This window comes from Lontra canadensis, unplaced genomic scaffold (assembly GCF_010015895.1).
Source record: "Lontra canadensis isolate GAN:19392208 unplaced genomic scaffold, GSC_riverotter_1.0 scaffold49, whole genome shotgun sequence".
In the NCBI taxonomy this organism is placed as follows: Eukaryota; Metazoa; Chordata; class Mammalia; order Carnivora; family Mustelidae; genus Lontra; species Lontra canadensis.
The window spans coordinates 14,379,888-14,400,210 of record NW_022631043.1 but is presented as its reverse complement, the minus strand read 5'-3'; the positions used below and the strand labels follow the sequence as shown (position 1 = coordinate 14,400,210).

General features: G+C 33.4%; 1 protein-coding gene across 4 annotated transcripts in view; it reads right to left on the bottom strand.

Annotated features, from left to right (window-relative positions):
- Window positions 1–3,297: 3,297 nt before the first annotated feature.
- TMEM65 (transmembrane protein 65) overlaps window positions 3,298–20,323 on the bottom strand; it is a 74,626-nt gene continuing 57,600 nt past the window's right edge. For all 4 annotated transcript variants that reach the window (XM_032873587.1, XM_032873588.1, XM_032873589.1 and 1 more), the window contains 4 exons: window positions 17,782–17,836; window positions 16,960–17,002; window positions 14,368–14,473; window positions 3,298–7,800 (listed from right to left, as the gene is read on the bottom strand). In XM_032873587.1, coding sequence (XP_032729478.1) covers window positions 7,699–7,800; window positions 14,368–14,473; window positions 16,960–17,002; window positions 17,782–17,836 — 306 coding nt within the window. In that variant the 3' untranslated portion in view covers window positions 3,298–7,698. The remainder of the gene's footprint in view (window positions 7,801–14,367; window positions 14,474–16,959; window positions 17,003–17,781; window positions 17,837–20,323) is intronic.

Below are 20,323 nucleotides of genomic sequence, written 5' to 3'. Positions count from 1 at the left end.
CAAAAGCCCCCAAGCTAAAAGCAACTTTAGAAGTCAACTCACTTCTAAAATGTTCACTCCTCCTTGGAGTCCTTTCTAGACAGGTCTCCACTGCCTTCAACTAGATGAGCTGAGATATGGTAGTGGTGGACGTAATAATTTCTAGCAACTAGTGATGGTTGTATTTTTTATTCTTTCCTTTTCTGAATAGAAGTGGTCATTGCATACTTGGTGTTGGGGCAGATACTTTTTTCATTTATAGGATATCTGATACCAATGAGCCAATTTAAAGCCTTATAGAGAGAACAATATATTCCTGGAGTTGAACGCAGTCACTGCACAGAAATTATAGCCCACTCCCCTGTGGATGGTGTTTTTCATATAGAGAAAAAGGCGAGACATGAATATTTGGTAGCCAAAACAACAGAATGTGATACATGGCTAGTTTCTCCCCAAAATGTCCTTTCCTCCTTTGAATTTTTGGCTATATATTCAGCCATACAGATGGGAAGATTTACAAGCATCTCTTTCAGTTCAGTGTTTATATGACTTAAAAGTTGGTTCAAGCCCTTTTCTTTCTAGTTCCTTCCTCTGGATAGACTGAAGATGTGATAGCCAGAGCTAAAGCAGCCATTTTAGATCATGAAGTGACCACTGAGAACAAAAACTAATTACATGATGAAGCAGAAGGATGGAAATCTGAGCTTTGTTACTTTGTGGTACACAACCCTTATACAAGCCTTGGACAACATACTACAACAATTTTATCTGAGAGAGAAATAAAGGCCAGTCTTGTTTCAGCTACTGTTATTTTGGGGTTTTGCTACTTACAGCTAAATCTAATCTAAACTAATTAGGAAAGTTCAAGATGGCAGTTCTCAAAGGATGAAAGCATGGTCTGCAGATTCCTAGGGAGTCTGTGAGGTCAAAACCAGTTTCATAATATACTAAAACCCTATTTACCTTCTTCACTGTGGTGACATGTTCACTGATGATGCAAAAGCCACCATAGGTAAAAGCAGCAACATTAGAATGAATAAAGACACTAGTATTCATTGTACTCTTCATTACCATGCATTGATATTTGGGGGAGAAGGAGAAGAAAAGCTTTACTTCGTGTCCTTCAAAAAGCAATCAAAATTATTTATTTTAAATATTGACTGTTGAGTAAATGTCTTTTTAATATTCTGTATGAAATGGCAAATGTGCAAAATACTTCTGGGGATACCAAAATATGATGGTTGTCTTAGAGAAAAGCAATTATGAGATTGTTTAATGAGATAAACTTGGTTATTCAGAAGTGCATATTTGGCAGACATTTTCTTAAACGTGAATGGTTACTTCAAGGAAAATTAATGGTATGTGTTTCCAATGACAAAATTTAAGCTTTCACATGAAAATCAGAATTTTGGGAAACATGTTATCTATCATCTGAATTTGAAAGCTTCCCAATACTTAAGAGGTGCTTTTTTTTAATGATATCACTGGTCATATTACACATGATTTTTAAATTTTATGTGGGAAATGATTTAACATTGGGAAGATCTGCATAATTGGTGAATCAACAATTTCCAAATGTATGGTGTTACAAAATCATGCATAGGAAAATGTTCAGTCAAAGGGCAAGGTAGACCAATAGGTTTTAATGTAACCCGGTGCAAAATTTCATTGATACAGTTTTGAATTCTACAGTGCAATGAACTGTTTGGAAATTACCCCCTGTACATTGTTAGTAGTGTCCAAGAATAAATCTAGTCATATAAAAAGATTATTAAAATATTCTTCTTTTTTCCAATTATATATCTGTGGGAGGCAAAATTTTCTTCATATACGTCAAACAAAATAAATACCAAACAGATTGAATGCAGAAAAAAATATGGGAATCCAGCTGTCTTCTAGCAAGCCAGACATTAAAGAGATCTACAATGCTACTCCTCTCACTATATTATACTTTCAGAAAATTATCTTCATAAAATGTGTATCATTCATGTTAACATGAAGTTGGTTTACTACTATTTTAAAATAAATTGTAAATATTTTTGTAATTTGTCAGTTTTAATTTCTAATGCAGTAAACATTTTTACAACCTTCATAAGCAAAAGCTCTTTGAGGACCTCAGTATTTTTTTTTTTTTCAGAGCTCAAAGGAGTCTTGAGGTCAAAAAGTTTTAAAATATTTGGTTTGTGATACTGAAAGAATTTGAAATACAATTACAAAGCTGAACTCTGTGAAATAATGAGAAGATCAGGAAGAGTACCAAGCTCAGAGTTGGGTAAATAATGCCCTACTCAGAAAAAAGAGGAGTGCCTAAGGGTTCTAGATATTGTGGACTAATATACTTGATACTAATCCTCAAGGGAAAAATTAGTACAGATTAAAGAGAAAATAAAATGCTCACCATTGCCCCCCAACACAAGTTCATTAAGAATAAATCATGCCAAACCAAATATTTGTTTTCTTGATAACCAGCAGAACAGAAGATACATACATAGTATATTTCCCATCAAGCATTTGGTTATCTGTTTGACCCATTAAACAAATCTACTGTACACCCACCATGTTTCAGGCACTATATAATGCATTACAGACAGAGAAATGAACAAGTTGGATGAAATCCCATTCTTTGTGGTACTGACATTTGAAACACAGATCTTTTCCTTTTTATGAAATGTGAGCATGAATTAGTATGGAAGAAAGAACAGTTAAAACTGTTAACCATAAAATGAACTAAAAATTGTCTTTTTCTCCTCCCAACAGCATGGGACATTATATATATTCTAAAAACTGCATTTCCTTTAGCCCGAGGTTGGGGAAAAGAAGAGAAAATAAGGAAGAAAAATACACTTGAGAACTACGGTAAAGAGATATAGAATAACCCTGTTGTGCAAGAATGGTGATGGTGGGGTTGACATGCAGGAGAGAAAAATTGTTATTCTAATTAAAGTACCCTCAATTTTTTTTCAACTAACTCTCTTAAACTCCATGTATATCTAGCATCTGCTATTTTATAAATAGTAAAGCACTACACAAATGTATAGCTTTCATATTAGCAAATGCCAAATCTTTACTGAATTTCACAATTCTCACAAAAAATTCCTTCATCAAACAGGTTTTGAAGGTTCACCCCAGCTCTCCTCAAAAGTAGTTCCTTTGAGTTTAATTCTTGAGTTGCCACTCTCACATTCTATTCCTGTAAACAAAAAGTTTGACTTGTAGTTGTGGGGAAATCATGCAATCTCTCAGGTGCTTATTCTTTTTAACTGGTGTCAATAAAAGAATTTGCTCAAATTTCTTTCATTCATAAATCCGTCAATGGCATTAACATGTTTGATGTCATAAATTTTATTATAAAAACCAATACACAACACCATGTGCTTCATATTGCTGTCAGCACAAGATCGGTAGACACTAAAAGTCCTGAAGCTTCAAAATTAAAATGTTTTATGTCCTTGCTTTAAGTAGAACTTCATTTCTAAAAGTTAAAGAAGAGAAACCAATTTCAGTGTTACAACTCATATACCAACAGCATTTATTGCTTTGGTAAAAACATGTGATCTGTTAGTAAGATTTCATGATGACCACATGACAAACCCTAAATAATCTGCAGATGGGTTATCCATATACAGTATGAATTCCCAGGCAGCTTCCCCAGGCTTCAGGGCCATTTCCATCTACTGCTGTCAGTAAATATGCAGGGATTATCAATTCTAATATTTAAATATTATTTAGATTTAATCCAGAAAGTCTTAATAGTGCAAAACAAATTTTACAATACATTCCCAAGTGAAACATACCTCACATGTCTGAGATTTCCATAACATGTATTGTTAATGTCTTCACTTCTTTCAGGTCTTCCCTGACCGCTCTATAAAAATAAACCCTCATATGCACACCAGTACTTTCCATGCCCCTTACCATGTTTCATTTGTCTCTGGAACTTACCACTATCTGCAATAAAAAATATTTAAATGTATATTTGCCCGACTGATGTCTCCCCTTCCCAGAATAAACTTAAGGAGAATGAGAATGTTCTGGCTGTTCACTGTTTCTTGAACACTTCTGAGCACGTAGTATGCACAGAATTTCTTAAATGAACATTGAGATTATAAGTACCTTTGGTTTTTGGTAAGAAAACAACTAACTCCACAAATCTGAAGGTAAAAAGGAACCTAAGCAGAGAAGAGATGTTACAAAGTCCATTCAACTGATGCCCTATTGCATAGTAACACAGGCTTTAAACCTGGACCAAGTTGGATTCCAGTCCACTTATTAGTAGTGACCTCATGGGTCTGCTACTAACTTTCCACATAAAATTTACCCAGTAAAAAATAGGGACAATAATAGCACCAACTTAACGTCATTAAAGTGATTAAATGTGATGAAGTGTGTAAAACACTTACATGACAGCAAGAAAGTGCTTAATAAAAGGAAGCTAACATTATTATCATCATTATCACCATCATCATCTCACTGAGGTTCCACAGCCTAATATTTCCCAAAAAATTCCTGGTAAGACTGGCTATCTAGTTGCTAAGTCCATATAGCTGAGAAGTGGCAAGTTAGAGAGAGAAGGCCATTGCCAAAAGCTCAGAGCAGTAAAAAGATGGGAGGAAAATGGAAGTTTTCCTGAGGCACTGCCTTACAGCATAATAATAATGTCCATGGGGATGGTGCTTAGCCACTAAGAAAAAAATGACATTCCATTTAATACATTCTTTTCAGATAGGAAGAAAATAAAGTTCTAAAATTAGGAAGATTTACTTCAAAATGGTTTACATAAACTTTTTGTGTGAAAGATAAACTCCCATTACTTTCAAAATTTCCCTCCTACAAAAAAGGAGTAAATGAGGCATTTATTTTACAGAAGGCCTGGATATCTCTGCTGTAAAGACCCATCAGTGTGATTTATGCCAACCTCTCTAGAGTTATTTTTGACATCCTATTAAAGATCCAATTGTCTTAATATAGGATCATTCTTCTCTCATAATCTGTAATGGATCTCCAGTATGGATTTCAGGGAGGTAGTAAATAGCTCCATCTTACTGTCTCAGTGACATTGCTACAATCCTATAAAAAATCCTCATTTATTTATTCTATTTCCTTTAGTGACAGAATAACCAGAGCCTTCCCATAGAGATTAGGAAGAAAGTCAAATTTCAAAATCAAAACCACATTCCAAATTTCTTAAAAGATTTTTTTTTTCAATTCCTTTGTAAAAACATTGGTCACCATTTAACATACAGTGGCAACAAAATGCACTCAATTCACATGCATCAACAAGTCAATAAATCATGATACACAGACAACATGAATTTTAAATGAACAGTACTAAAGTAGCTCATGTTGATTTAACTATAGTTATGGTGCTTCCAATAAAGAAATAGCTATTATGAGAAATAAGATTCCAGTTTCAATCTGAAATAAGGTTATTTGTGACAAGTACCATGAAACTATGGTTTTATGAAGTCATTCTCTTAAAGGGAACCATTTTTCAGAAATCACTTTGTGCAAAGCACCAATACTCATGTAGAATTAAGATCTTGAAAAGATGTGTACCTTAGATAAGGACAAAAGGGCTCCATTTTTTGAAAGTTAATTATCTGAATGATTCAAATATATATTATGCCCCCAAATTAAAATATCTTTCAACATGAAGGTTATATATGCTATGTTTTGACACCTTAAATAATTCTTCAGACATTCGGCTAAACTGAAAGCTTCTGTAGGACTGGATTATTTTCAAGAGCAAAAAGTGAAAACCAATAATCAAAGCCCTTTCTAAACTTACAGGCAAGATTTCTGGGTATGGGATTTAATTAATAAGAAGAAAATTTAAGCACCACAACAAAATAGTTTTTAGAAAACAGAAAGGACTGGCAATATACAAGTTAGGAACAAATGCACTTAAACATTAAAAAAAAGTTGTTTAAATTAGCACTCTAACCCTATCAGCTAAAATAATTTTAAAAATTCTTTTTGGTGTGTATGTAGTACTATGTGGAAGATAAAGACCAAGATTCTGTTTAAGAAGTCAAGTTCTGTAATTCTAATTTGATCAAATGAGACTATTGTATTATTTGTACACAGTAAGAATGTTATATATTTATTTTTATATTATAATTTATTTTCTTCTTTTCTCTAAAAAATCTATGATTAAAGGATAGCTCTAAGCTATTTTCAAGTGCACAGAGGGTAATTTATGACAAATTGCCTTGTGGGGGAAAAACAGCCCTTCTCAAAATAAGAGGTCAAAGTAATATGTGCAAGTAAATTTTAAGCTAAGGTAAGTGTAAATCCATCCACTTAAGAAGTTTTCCTTCTTTTGCAACAAATAGTTACCTTAATTTCAGTTTTTCTCCTCCATGATGAGTTTACTTTTACAAGTAAGAGTAATTTTTTAGCATTTATATAAAAGACCACATGCTAACAAACTTTAAGGGCTCATAAAATTTATGACTCATATATAGTTGTACTATATATGTCGGATATGCAAGGCTGAAAATCAGCAATTTCAACCTAGAATATTATTTAAACATCATCAAAGAAGAAAAAAGACAAAAAAAAAAAAGATTTCTCCTCACGTAACTTTTGATTACTATTCATAGCCAAAAAGCAAAATATAAAATATTTAGTCTTCACCTCAAAGTAAATTATCCAGAAATAAAACTTTTATGTGATAAGACATCAGGATTATGAGTATGGAGTATTCAGATTCATTCAGATGAGAAGATGTTTTGGGGAAAAAGAAATCCATCCCAAACAACAGAATTTGTATCTCGTTAACCTTCCAAACATGACTTCAACTTTACCACTTATACCATAAGCCTTCTCAACAGTTCCCATTTTCTTTTTCTCTAAAAAAGTTTTTTAGCCTCTTAATTTCCAAGTGTCATGTCAAGCTCCTTATTTTGCCCTAATTCCACAATCCCCATTTATAAAGGACCCTAAAATCATCATTTTCTTGGAGCAGAAGCTACCATGTAATGATTTAAAATTGAGAAATTAAAGATAAAAAATTTCAACTGAAAATAATACACTTACTAACATATATGGTTTTATGTAGTAAGGACATCACATAATTACTCATTCTGATTAACCTCTGGCTCTTGAGACATTGAGGTCAGAAAATTAAAGTGAATAACAGATACTTAAAATACTTAAAGTGTATATCTACCTTGAAACGACTAAGAGTTTAAAAAATGACTAAAATTATATGATTGTAAATGTTCAATGTAAAACAGTACAAAATTGATGTTGCCCAAATAGAGTAAAAAAAAACCTTTAACTTATATTATACATCTTAAGTAATGTCGCAAAAATCTCAAGGCTGAGTTGTAACTAGAGAACAACAGCAACGACAGAAGATCCTTTCATGCATGCACACACATGAAGTAACAAATATGCAAACCCCAACTTAGTACAGTACATCAATGACTGATACTTAAATGATATTTTGATATATAAAGAAAAAGGTAAAATGTTGACTGCCATTGATGAAAAAGCATTTCAACAATTTACACAAAATGGATACTAAACATTTTTTAAAAAGATGTCCTAAGAAAACCAAGCCACAATAAGTTAGTGTTTTCCGTAATACATGCTGAATTATTTGATCCCGTATCTATACACTGTTATTGTCTTAATTCCTAAATGTTGTGACAGCATATTTAGTAATTGAGGTACATTAGTTTACATCTTTTTATAGGTATTCTAATAGGGTTAATTTTTCTTTTCCAGTTTTTCATCTTCTTCACCTCCTCCAAAGAAAAGCAAAGGAAACATTCCTAGAATGCAGCCAATAGTCACCCCAACAGCTTTGCCCTAAGGAAACAAAAGAAGACATTTTTTGAAAGTTATTTTATCCCTGGAAGAAGGATCTTTGCCTAAGTAGCTATGATAAACAATTACTATGTACCATAAAACTCAACTGTAATTGCCTTTCTTTTGATCATAGTAATTTACATGTAAAATAAGTTATATATGACAAAGGACACAAGCCTATGCCATGGAGAAAAGATAGTTTCATAAATGGTGTTGGGAAAACTGGACAGCTACATGCAAAAGAATGAAACTGGACCACTTTCTTACACCATACACAATAATAAACTCAAAATGGATTAAAGATCTAAATGTTAAGAGCTGAAATCATAAAAATCCTAAAAGAAAACATAGTCAGTAATCTCTTGGACGTCAGCCTTAGCAAAATTGTTCTGGATCTGTCTCCTCAGGCAAGAAAAAACAAAAGCAAAAAATACACAATTGAAACTACTTGAAACTGAAAGCTTTTTGCAGCACAAAGGAAACCATCAACAAATGACAAAGCAATCTACTAAATGGGAGAAAATATCTATAAAAGATATAACCAATAAGGGGTTAATATACAAAATATATAAAGAATTCATACAACTTAACAGCAAGAAGCAATCTGATTAAAAAATGGGTAGAGAACCCGAATAGACATTTCTCCAAAGAAGATAATCAGATGGCCAACACATGAAAAGCTGTTCCATACTACTAATCATCAGGGAGATGTAAATCAAAACCACAATGAGATATCACCTCACTCCTTTCAGAATGACTAAATCAAAAACACAAGAAACAAGAAGTGGAGAAAAAGGAACCCTCATGCACTATTGGTGGGAATACAAACTGGTGCAGCCACTATGGAAAACAGTATGGAGATTCCTCAAAAAATTAAAAATAGAACTATCATATGATCCAGTAATCACACTACTGGGTATTCACCCAAATACAAAAACACTAATTCACAAGGATATATGCCTCCCTATGTTTATTGCAGCATTATGTACAACAGCCAAACTATGGAAACAGCCCAAGTGTCCACTGATGGGTGAATGGATAAAAACGTGTACACACACACACACACACACACACACAGGAATAGTATTCAGCCATAAAAAAGAATGCAACAACATGATGGATCTAGAAGACATGCTAACTGAAATAAGTCAGAGAAAGGCAAATACCATATGATTTCAATCATACGTGGAATTTAAGAAAAAACAAAGGGGGAAAAAAAAGAAAAACCGAAAACAGACATTTAACTATAGAGAACAAACAGATGGTCATCAGATGGGAGGTGAGTAGAACAGGTGAAGGGGATTAAGAGTACACTTATCTTGATGAGCACTGAGTAATAAACAGAATTGTTCCATCACCGTATTATACATCTGAAGCTAATTTAACACTGTATGTTAACTAGACTGAAATTAAAATTAAAAAAGACAAGAAATAACAAATGTTGGTGAGGATATGGAAAAAAGGGAACCCTTGTGCACTGCTGGTCAGAATGTAAATTGGTGCAGTCACTATCAAAAACAGAATGAAGGTTCCTAAAAACTTAAAAATACCATATGACCCACTAATTCCACTTTTGAGTATTTATTTACCCAAAGAAAATAAAAACACTAATTTGAAAAGATATATAAATAACCCTATATTTAGTGTAGCATTATTTACAATGGCCAAGATATGGAAGCAACCTAAGGGTCCATAAATAGATGAATAAAGGGTCCATAAATAGATGAATAAAGAAGATGTAGTATATGTGTACATGCACACACACATGCATATACATGTGTGCAGGTATAGGTATATGCATGTATACATATTTGCATATGTGTGTATATGTATGTATGCTACATATGTATATGTATGTATACTACATATATACATTTGTATACTTGCATGTGTATATATACGTGTATGTGCACGCGTGCACGTGCGCACACACACACACACACACAGACAATGGAGTATTACTCAGCCATAAAATGGAGTATTACTCAGCCATAAAAGAGAATGAAATCTTGCCATCTGTGACAATGTAGATGGACCTAGAGGGTATTATGCTAAATGAAATAAGTCAGACAGAAAAAGACAAATAACATGATTTCATTTATATGTGGAATCTAAAAAACAAAACAAACAAAAAATAGATAGACTCACAGATACAGAAAACAAAGTGGTGGATGCCAAAGAGGAGGAGATGGAGGGGATGGGTGATATAGGTGAAGGCAATAAGAGTACAAATTTCCAATTAGAAAATAAGTAAGTCATGAGAAAGAAAAGTAATAGCACAGGAAATATAGTAAAAAATGTTGTACACTAACTTTGTATAGTGAAGGATGGTGACTACACTTATTGTGATATTTTGTAATATATATAATTGTTGAATCACTATGTTGTACTCCTGAAACTAAATTAATATTGTATGTCAACTACACTTAAGTGGACATTGGGGAGGATATATCCTATGGTGAGAAAAAAAATGAAAAAAAATTAAAATTAAAATTAAATCTACAGTAAAAAAATAAAAACAATTTAAAAATAAGCTACAAGAAGGTTCTAGAACAAGTAATATTTAAAGTTCAATGCAACTAGGAAAAGTTTTTTTTTTCAAATTGCCAAGAAATAACTCCAAAGAAATATTCAAGTAGAAATATACCTTTTAGAAATTGTACATATATTTTCACTTCTGAAGATAGGGGAAAAAAACCTCACCAAATACTCTTAAATATTTGGATTTGCTCCTTTTTGTATATATTCCTTTTCAATATTTATCCCCATGTATATGTAATTATATGTAGGTCTAATCATTATGTAAACATAGCTTTGTTTTCTGCCTCAATTCACCCCCCACAGCCACACATGTTATAATAAGCTCTTTTTTCCAAACTGTTTCATAAACTTAATAGAAAACTTCTAAATTCCACTGAATTGATGGCCTATAGTATGTTTAAAGCTCTCCTTACACCATTGAAAGTCACTGCTTTTTCACCAGTATAAGTGATATTGTAATAAACATTTCTGTGTGTAGTTTTTCCCAATGATTTATTTAAAAATCAAATAATATGAATATCTGTGCATATTCATAGGGTAATGAATGCTATGCTGTCTATTCTAGACCAAAAAGACAGCAAATACATATATACCAATTGAAATACAGTTGACCCTTTATCAACACAGGTTTGAACTGTGTGGGTCCACTTATATGTGGGTTTTTACAGTACAGTACTATAAATGTATTTTCTTTTCCTCATGATTTTTTAGCAACATTTTCTTTTCTCTAGCTTACTTTATTGTAAGAATACTGTATATAATATGTAGAACATAAAATATGTTAATCGACTACATATGTTATTGATAAAGCTTCCAGTTAACAATAAGCTATTAGTAGTTAAGTGTTTGGGAAGTCAAAAATTATATGTGGCTTTTCAACTCATGAAGGGGATGACGCCCCAACCTCCAGTTGTTCAAGGGTCAACATATATGTATATGTATGTGTATATGTATATGTACACATATATGATATATACACATATATGATATATACACACCAATTTTTATACAATCATACCTATGCTATGAACACTTTTAAAATTTTTATTTTTGTAAATAATTTTTTAAATTTGCATTTCTAGGGTGATCATCTAGGTTAAACATTTTCAATTAAGTTTTATTTCTTCATAATAAACATTTATTAAAAATCTACTGTGTGCCAAACTCTGTGCTAAGTACACCGAGACACAGACTAATTAGATGCAGTCTATCTCTCTCTTCTAGGTACTTCCAGTTAGTTATAAAGAGAAAAGCAAATAAACAAAACAAGTTCTATCAAGTATTACTGGTGCTATGATGGCTAGCTACATGATCAATGGTCTTGAATAAAATATTTTTTCCTATACATTGTCCATTTATCTATCAGATCCCACAGGTTTTCTAATCAATTTCAAGATTAGACATTAGTGTTTCAACAACAGCTTGCATAAAAATTTTCAACTCTGTTATTTTTGGGTTTTGGTTGTGGTGGTAGAGAGGGTGGTGGCAGTATGTCCATGCTTTATATTAACAGTCAGATTTGTCATTTTCATCATGCCAAACTTGGAAAAGTGTCACTCCTATGGAGTTTTAATAAACAGAAGTTTTCTTCATTCCAGTTGCTGAAAAAGTTTATCCTAGATCCTTATCTTGACCTTTAAGTTTGTATTCATTTATATTTATTTATATATACACAAAGAGAGACTATTTTATTACGGATTCCTGAGTTTCCTACATACACAAAATGTCTGCTGCCACTTCTACTTCTCACCCATTCTTCTATTTCTCACCCATTGTTACTACTGTCCAGAAACCAAGGCTTTCTTCTCTACCTCCCTACTTACTTTAGGATTGCCAGTTAATGAGTTTCAACCCAATTATCTCAATGGGTCATAAAGTCAATAGGGAAGAAAGGGAGGAAAGAAGTGGGATACCCTGATTCAGAACCTGAAACATCTTTCCACTGAAAAATCAGTTACTTATATATTATTATCAGGTCTTATGATAGCCTAGGCCTTATAATTAACTACTTTGGGGCTAACCTAAGAACTTAAGTACATTCATAATATGGTTCTGCAAGAAAATATTTTCTGAGTTTCAAATAGCCAAATTATAAATGAGCTTTTAAAATACAACCTATGTCAACAGGAACCTGCCTGTGTATTTGCATATGTTCCATTATGGGTCAATTTCAGAGTTAGCTTATGTCATGAATAGACTGCTGATCACTAACTTAAATTACTTCAGGCTATTTGCTAATTGAATTTTATGTTACAGAGTAGATTTCATCTTAACATAAAAGAAGCAGAGTCGATGACTAAGAAATAAAATCGCTTCATATGCTGGTGGAAGATTTATCAAAATACAAACATACACACACATACACTAGCTTAGTAATTGAAGTACTCGTATAATAGGAGAGGGGAATGGAACTGCTTATAATACAGAAAGAACACAGAATTATCAACTATGCGAGAAGAAAGCCTAGGAAAATAATCTTCTCTTGATCCTAATTGTAGTGCTAAAATGTTAAGCCAAACTGCTAGAATGTTAGAATATCCTGATTCCTCAACAACTCTGGCAGATACTAGCCAGCTAATCTCACTTCGATTTATCTACGAATTGCAGTATATGGACACTTTTGTATGATTTTTACAAAGAAATAGTTAAGTCTAATGTGGAGCCCGAGATTTGCATTTCTAACAAGTTTCCAGGTAGTGTTGGCCCTGCTGACATTACACTTTGAGAAGCACCGTCCTGTATAATCTCACTTTCTCCCGTGGTTTTAACTATCACCTTTTCAGTGAGGCCTGCAGACCCTCCTATTTAATCCTGCAAGCTGTCTCCATAGCAGCACTCCCAACCTCTTTTACCCTACTCTGTTTTCTTTTTTTCTTTAATTCCTTTAAAATTTGTGAATTTCTAGTACATTAAGCATTTTATTTATCAGATTTTTTTATTATCTTCTCTCCACTGCTAGAATGTCAGACCCACCAGAAAAAAAGATATTGTTTTGTTAACCAATATATTCAAAACTCCTACATATGTACTATGCATACAGCAGGTAAACAATTAATTTTATTGAATGATTAATAATACTCATCATCTCTAATTCAGACCTCTCTAACTCTTCACTTTTAATCCAAATGCCTACCAGGTATTACCACTTGAATGTCCTATAAGCATCTCAAATTCAACTTGATCGAATTGAAAACAGAACTCATAACCTTCCCTTACTAACTTGTCCTTCCTCTTTTTCTTCTTGACTTAATTGGTGGCATCGTGATCCATCTAGTTTCCTTCCTATTTAAAAGTCTTCGCTAGAATGCCATCACCTAGGTATGAGGTTCAAGCTCCTTAGTAGAGCTTATGCAATGTCTTTCCTGTCTGATCCATTCTTACTTCTCCAGTGCTATTTCCTACTGCTGCTTCACTCTTCAACTACTACATTTTATAGTCCAGCAATACCCTAATTTCTTGTATTTCTCTGAACATACCCCGTTTTTATCATGTCTTTCTACCTCCTAGTCAATGTACTCAGATTCTCTTGTTCACCTAGTAAATATCCCATCAATAACACAAAAATCAGCTGAGATCCAATTTTCACCAAGAAATCTTCCCACCAAAAGAAATTTCTCCCCACAACGTTTTAATTCTCTTACTTGTGCTATTGCTATATCTAGTGCATAATTCTATAACTGCATATGTCACATTAAATTATAGTTTGTTTACATGTCCGGTTCTTCACCTAAACAATTCTTAAAAATAACTTTAATTTATATTCATTTTATGTCCTTCAGTCTCTACTATATGACAGATATTCCTTAACATTAACTGAATCATATAAAGAATATTCTAAAAATCAAGTATACCTACAAAAAATAGACAATAAAAAATTATTGTTCTGAAAACTGCCAAAGCTTAGACAATTTTTCTAAAAACTCCACTCAAATCAATTTAGTCTCAAATTTCTCAAAAGGATTGAATTATACAGTATCTTGTTCTGGCTACCTGAATGCATTATCATAAACCATATGCAGTACTTACAAAATGTGTACTAACACGTGTTTGCCACATGTCCACCTGCTTTGGTGTAAGATCAGGAATTGATAGGCCTAATCTGGAAGCCAAAGCTTCAACATAGCCTGCAAGTCTTTAAAAAAACACAAGGACAGAATATAAGTTTTTAAAGAGACACACAAAAGTCCTCAGATAATAAACAAATTGCTACAAAAAGAAACAAGATAATTTTACACCTGTAACTGGCACTCTAGAAATGGTATAAATGCTTATTTACAATTTCCATTTTTATTGTGCATAAATATACAGTTTAAAAATATTTTAATATTAATATTTTCATACAGAGATAAACTAATTGACTTAGAGCAAATCCTCTCTCTTATTTTATTTTGTTTTATTTATTTATTTTTTTGAGAGAGAGCAAGCAAGGGGGTTGGGAAGGTGGGAGAGGGGCCAAGGGAGAGGAAGACAGAATCTCAAGCAGGTTTCACACCCAATGCACAGCCTGATACAAGGCTCAATCTCACGACCCAGATATCATGATCTGAGCTGAAATCAAGGTTCAGATGCTTGGGGCTCCTGGGTGGATCAGTTGGTTAACTGTCTGCCTTAGGCTCAGGTCATGATCCCAGGGTCCTGGGTCTGAGCCCTGCATGGGGCTCCCTGCTCAGCAGGGAGCCTGCTTCTCTCTTTACCTCTGTGGCTCTCCCTGATTGTGAGGGCACTCTCTCTTTGTGTCAGATAAATATATAAAATCTAAAAAAAAAAAACCTTAACTGACTGAGCCACCCAGGCACCCCTCTCTCTTATTTTAAAAGATCATTTCAAGGTATAATAAAAAAAAAAAAACTTGCAATAAAATCATAGTCATGAACTCCAAATTTAAAGCAAAGCACGTTAACATATGCTACTAGATAGGGGCATCTGGGTGGCTCAGGTGGTTAAGCATCTGCCTTTGGCTTGGGTCATAATCCCAGGGTTCTGGGATCAGGTCCCACATTGGGCTCCCTGCTCGTTGGGGAGTCTGCTTCTCCCTTTCCCTCGGCCCCTTTGCTTGCTTGCGCTCCCTCTCGCCCACTCTCTCTCTCACACATAAATAAATAAAATCTTTAAAAAAACCAACCATGATATTAGATTGAAATACTAAGAAAAACCCACTAGAATCTTCAGGGCAATCTCAAGTATTTATTTCCCATCAGTTATTGGATACAAACTCACTTTATCAACTGTAAGAAAGAAAAAAATATGGATCCCAATATCAGATATGTTAACTTCTAAAAAAACCTGTATACCTAAGAGTCAAGAAAACATATTTGTTATTTAATGATATTTTTTAAAGGCAGAGGAGAAATAGTTTTTAAATATAAAGACTCCCAACAATATCTTATCTCTAATCAAAAATAACTAATTAATGATACAATCTAAAATTAAATGGCCTTAAAATCTATCAGACCACTTAGTTCTCTTATATATAAAAAGCTATCACAGTAGCTGTGACATAACATTAACATTAATGTTGAAAATGGGGAAATTAGAATATGTAAGGGGTGATATCATTATAGATTTATGTCAGGAATCTGAAAAATATAAAATTTACGCCCTAGTCCAAAAACAAGAAACTCTGTATTTTAACAGTAGCTTTGGCCCCAAACTCCAGTACAGAAGTCTAATACACAGGGTCAGATCACTTATGAAGCCACCTTTTCCTAGATTATAAGGCTAAGTAAACTTCTGGTAGGCCCAAATCCAAATCTCAAAACTTAACCACTCTCATGAACCATGGAAGGAAAAAACAGAGCCAAAGACTGAGCAAAAGAGAGTATGTTTATTACAATAATTAATGCCAATTTGGTCTAACTTGTACTTTCCAGGCTTCCTCAAGATCAGGAGGCAGCCCAGGCCATGTGTTGCTTGGAAGAGAGGATGTAAAATGAGAAAGAGAGAAAGCTGGCCTTTTCTAAGTAGACATTCTCACTTTATTTCATCATTCCAGCCACACAGAATAAAGAGAGCAAAAACTGGCCAAACCCATGTATGCTCTGGCATTATCCCTTCTGAAAAGTTCCTCTCTCCAGAAAACATGCCCAGTCAGTATCCTCATATTTGAGCCATATCTCTTATCTTTGAGCTTAATGGGAGAAGAGTGGGGTGAAATAATGATGGGGTTCTTGGTTTTAATTTTTTATTTTAATTTGTTTTATTAATTTTAATTTAACTATTTATTTGGTTTTAATTCTTTAATTTTAACTCTTGGTTTTAATTCTGTCTCACTTTGGAAATGTCTATCAAAAATACATATGAATACTTCAGTAATATTTACATTACAGTCGTTTTAGAAAAACTTTTAGCATGTATCAATCTCTTGAGAAGATTTTAAACACAAATTCCGGGTCCCTAAACCCAGAGACACAAGTTCCAAGGCATAACCCAGGCATTTGTATTTGATGCACACTGAAGATTTAGTACTACTGATTTAGAAATGTTAAATCTAAAACTTTAGTTTGAAAACACACACAAAAAATGTCCCATATTTTTTATCTTTCTCAATTAAAAAATGGGGAAGATAAAGAGAGCAAGGTCAGAATACACATGCACAAATGAATAAATGAATGGACCTACCCAAGTCCAGCTAAATCTGACACAAGATTTCCTAAAGCAGCAGCTAAAAAAGTGAGATAAGTGAATTGTTACATGGAAGTCAGAAAAATCATTATAATACGTCGCTATATCATCAATGAAGCACTCATCTGGAAGAGTAGTCACAAGTTTCTGAAACTACAACAGCTATGTATCCAAAGTTACTCATTGCATAGCTCTGAATTTCAAGATTTCAAAATAGAACACAAGTCTTCTGGGATATAATGTTCTCCTTCCATCAAGCAGTAGGTTTTTTTCTGTTGTGGTGGCCATCTGGAAACCATTTTAGTTTCAATACTATGCAGTATTTTCTGTATCCTTCATTATATTTAAGGAAATTTGGATATTTGGAAGTTAAAGTAAACCTTTATGCACAGCTCTGAAATTTGAGAAAATCACAGAGAAAAATGAAGTTTCACCATCATAAAAAACAGAGTGGTAACTAGGGGAAAGAAAGTAATAGAGCCAATCTTATATTTCCTTCTTTGATTTTCCTACACAATTTGAAAATAAATTAGTAGAAACAAGAGCACAAAGGTTTTGGGGTAACACTGAATTAAGAGAAAAATTTATTTTAATATAGTCAGTATAGCATTGTTACTCATTAACATTAAGTACCTAAAATTTCTCAGGAAAAAAGTGCTATATATACAACATTAAGAAACTGAAGAACAGGATTAGGTAGACAAATAGACATTTCAATGAGTAAACTTATTTAAATAAATCATCCACTTCTAAGTCCAACCTGCTAAAATATTTTATAAATATATGGACAATGGAATAATAATATGACTTATTAAATACCTGCCATAGTTGAAATTCCCAAAATAATTCCAATAGACATCTCAATATGGGTTCCCTAAAAAATGATTACAAAGAAATTAATTTAAAAATTAATGCTGAAGTGACTGTAAAAAAGAGCAAAGTCTTAATGAAAACAGATAAACTGCTTAAGCCAACAGGTTATTGCAGCAAAATTATATATATAAAATATGCCAAAATATTCATATAATGCAGTAATGCACTTAACTATTAAATATATGCATTCATGCAAAACAACATCAGTATCATTTGATTTATTAAAATCAGGCTTTTATAAAAAATAAAAATAGCAACAAATACTATTATAATAAAAATAGCAATATAACTCATTGTTAAAAATCTAGAATTTATATTTTCCAGCAACAAAGATTCTTTAAATCTCTTGGAACACAAAGACCAACTCACCTAATTTAAAATATTAATTTAAGCTGTTATTTAAACTATCAAAAGAGTAAAAAAAAAAAAAAAAGACTAAACTGATTTCTAGGGCCCCAAGAGATCACAGACTTCAAAAATTATCTTATAGGGGCGCCTGGGTGGCTCAGTGGGTTAAAGCCTCTGCCTTCGGCTCAGGTCATGATCCCAGGGTCTTGGGATCGAGCCCCACGTTGGGCTCTCTGCTCAGCGGGGAGCCTGCTTCCTCCTCTCTCTTTGCCTGCCTCTCTGCCTACTTGTGATCTCTGTCTGTCAAATAAATAAATAAAACCTTTAAAAAAAAAAATTATCTTATAACACTGAGTACTTTAACCATTAAGTAGTGAGACTATATGATACATTTATGAGCAACAACAGTAATTTGCACAATAGATAGAGCCTCAGTAAAAAACAAGGTACTGAATTTACTGAGAGAGTTTCAGACTTTCCACACCCATCCCATTCCCCTATAGACAAGAGGCACTCGTATTTTTACTTCCATTTTAAAGAGAAGGAACCAGGGGTGCCTGGGTGGCTCAGTGGTTAAAGCCTTTGCCTTTGGCTCAGGTCATGATCCCAGAGTCCTGGGATGGAGCCCAGCATCAGGCTCTCTGCTCAGCAGGGAGCCTGCTTCCCCCCGCCCCCCGCCCCGCCTGCCTCTCTGCCTACTTGTGATCTCTGTCTATCAAATAAATAATCTTAAAAAAAATAAAGAGAAGGAACTGAAATGAAGAAGATTAAACTATTCTAATGGGTTACTACACAGAATAAAGAAGAAATCCTATGATCTATTGTGCTAACTGAGCTCTAATGCTTAGCCAATGCCGCCATAAGTAGACTTAATTTTCCTCCTGAATACTGATGCTTGAAAATTTCTAAATAAATTTTAAAATCACAATGATACTTATGGAGAACAAAAAAGGAATTTCCTATGCAGTATATAGAAATATTGTATTACTCAATTATTTATAAAACTGAAGAGAAGCTGAGTTACGTTTCCTTATTTTCCTCTCACCTAGGTCTTTTGGTTCCATCTCTTTAAAACACAATTCTTGGGGCGCCTGAGTGGCTCAGTTAGGCGGCTGCCTTAACTGGAGTCGTGATTCCAGGGCCCTTGGATTGAGTCCCACGTTGGGCCCTCTGTTCAGTGGGGAGCCTGGTTCTCCCTCTCCCTCTGCCTGCTGCTCTACCTGTTTGTGTGTGTGCTCTCTCTCTCTCTCTCAAAACAAATAAATAAAATCTTAAAAAAAAAAAAAATAAAATTCTTGCTGGATACAGAGAGAACAGCCTGATGCATAAAAGCCTCCCAGGTATTTAAAATCACAAGGAAGGTTGTGAAGGAACCACATCCCCAAGAAAAAAAGAACAAAACATTCGTAAGGAATAAAGATGTGTATCTTTATATATAGATGGGGAAAAAAAGAAACCCCAAACAAAACACTCCACAAAAAACTGGAGCACTTATATAGAACGAAGGTACCTAACATGTACAGTATATAAAAAATAAATATACCATCTTTAGCAGCAATGAATCACTATCACTAGGAGTGCCCCAGCAAAAATCTGCTTGTAATACATGTGCTTAAAAAGTACTTAGGTGCTTAATCATTTAATTGAATTTAAGAAACCTGAAGGACCTTCTAATAACATAAAAGCTTCAAATAAAATCAAAGACAGAGGACAACAGACTACCAGTCTTTACTTTTTCCCACAGTTACATCAAGTTTTATTTTGTACATCTAATACTAGTTATCTTAAATTTATATCTGGTTCATCACCTGAGTACAATTAAACTACTCTAGAATTCTAATAAATCCTATTCTAATTAAATTTTAAGAAACATAATCCAAAAACCCCACTAAAATGTCATAAAAAGCAATCCTAGTAATATAAAAATATAATAAACTATGAAACCAAAGGCTGAGTATGAACAGCAGCCAACAATAAAGGTCAATCTATTACAGGAAGTTACACAGGAATTTGTTTTGGTGACTACAACTTAGGATAGCAACCAAGAGAGTACAACAGGGAAGAGGAAAACATCAAATGTCAATGACATGATAGAAAAGAAGAATCAAATATTTCCTTAACTTACTATCTTAAAACAGTC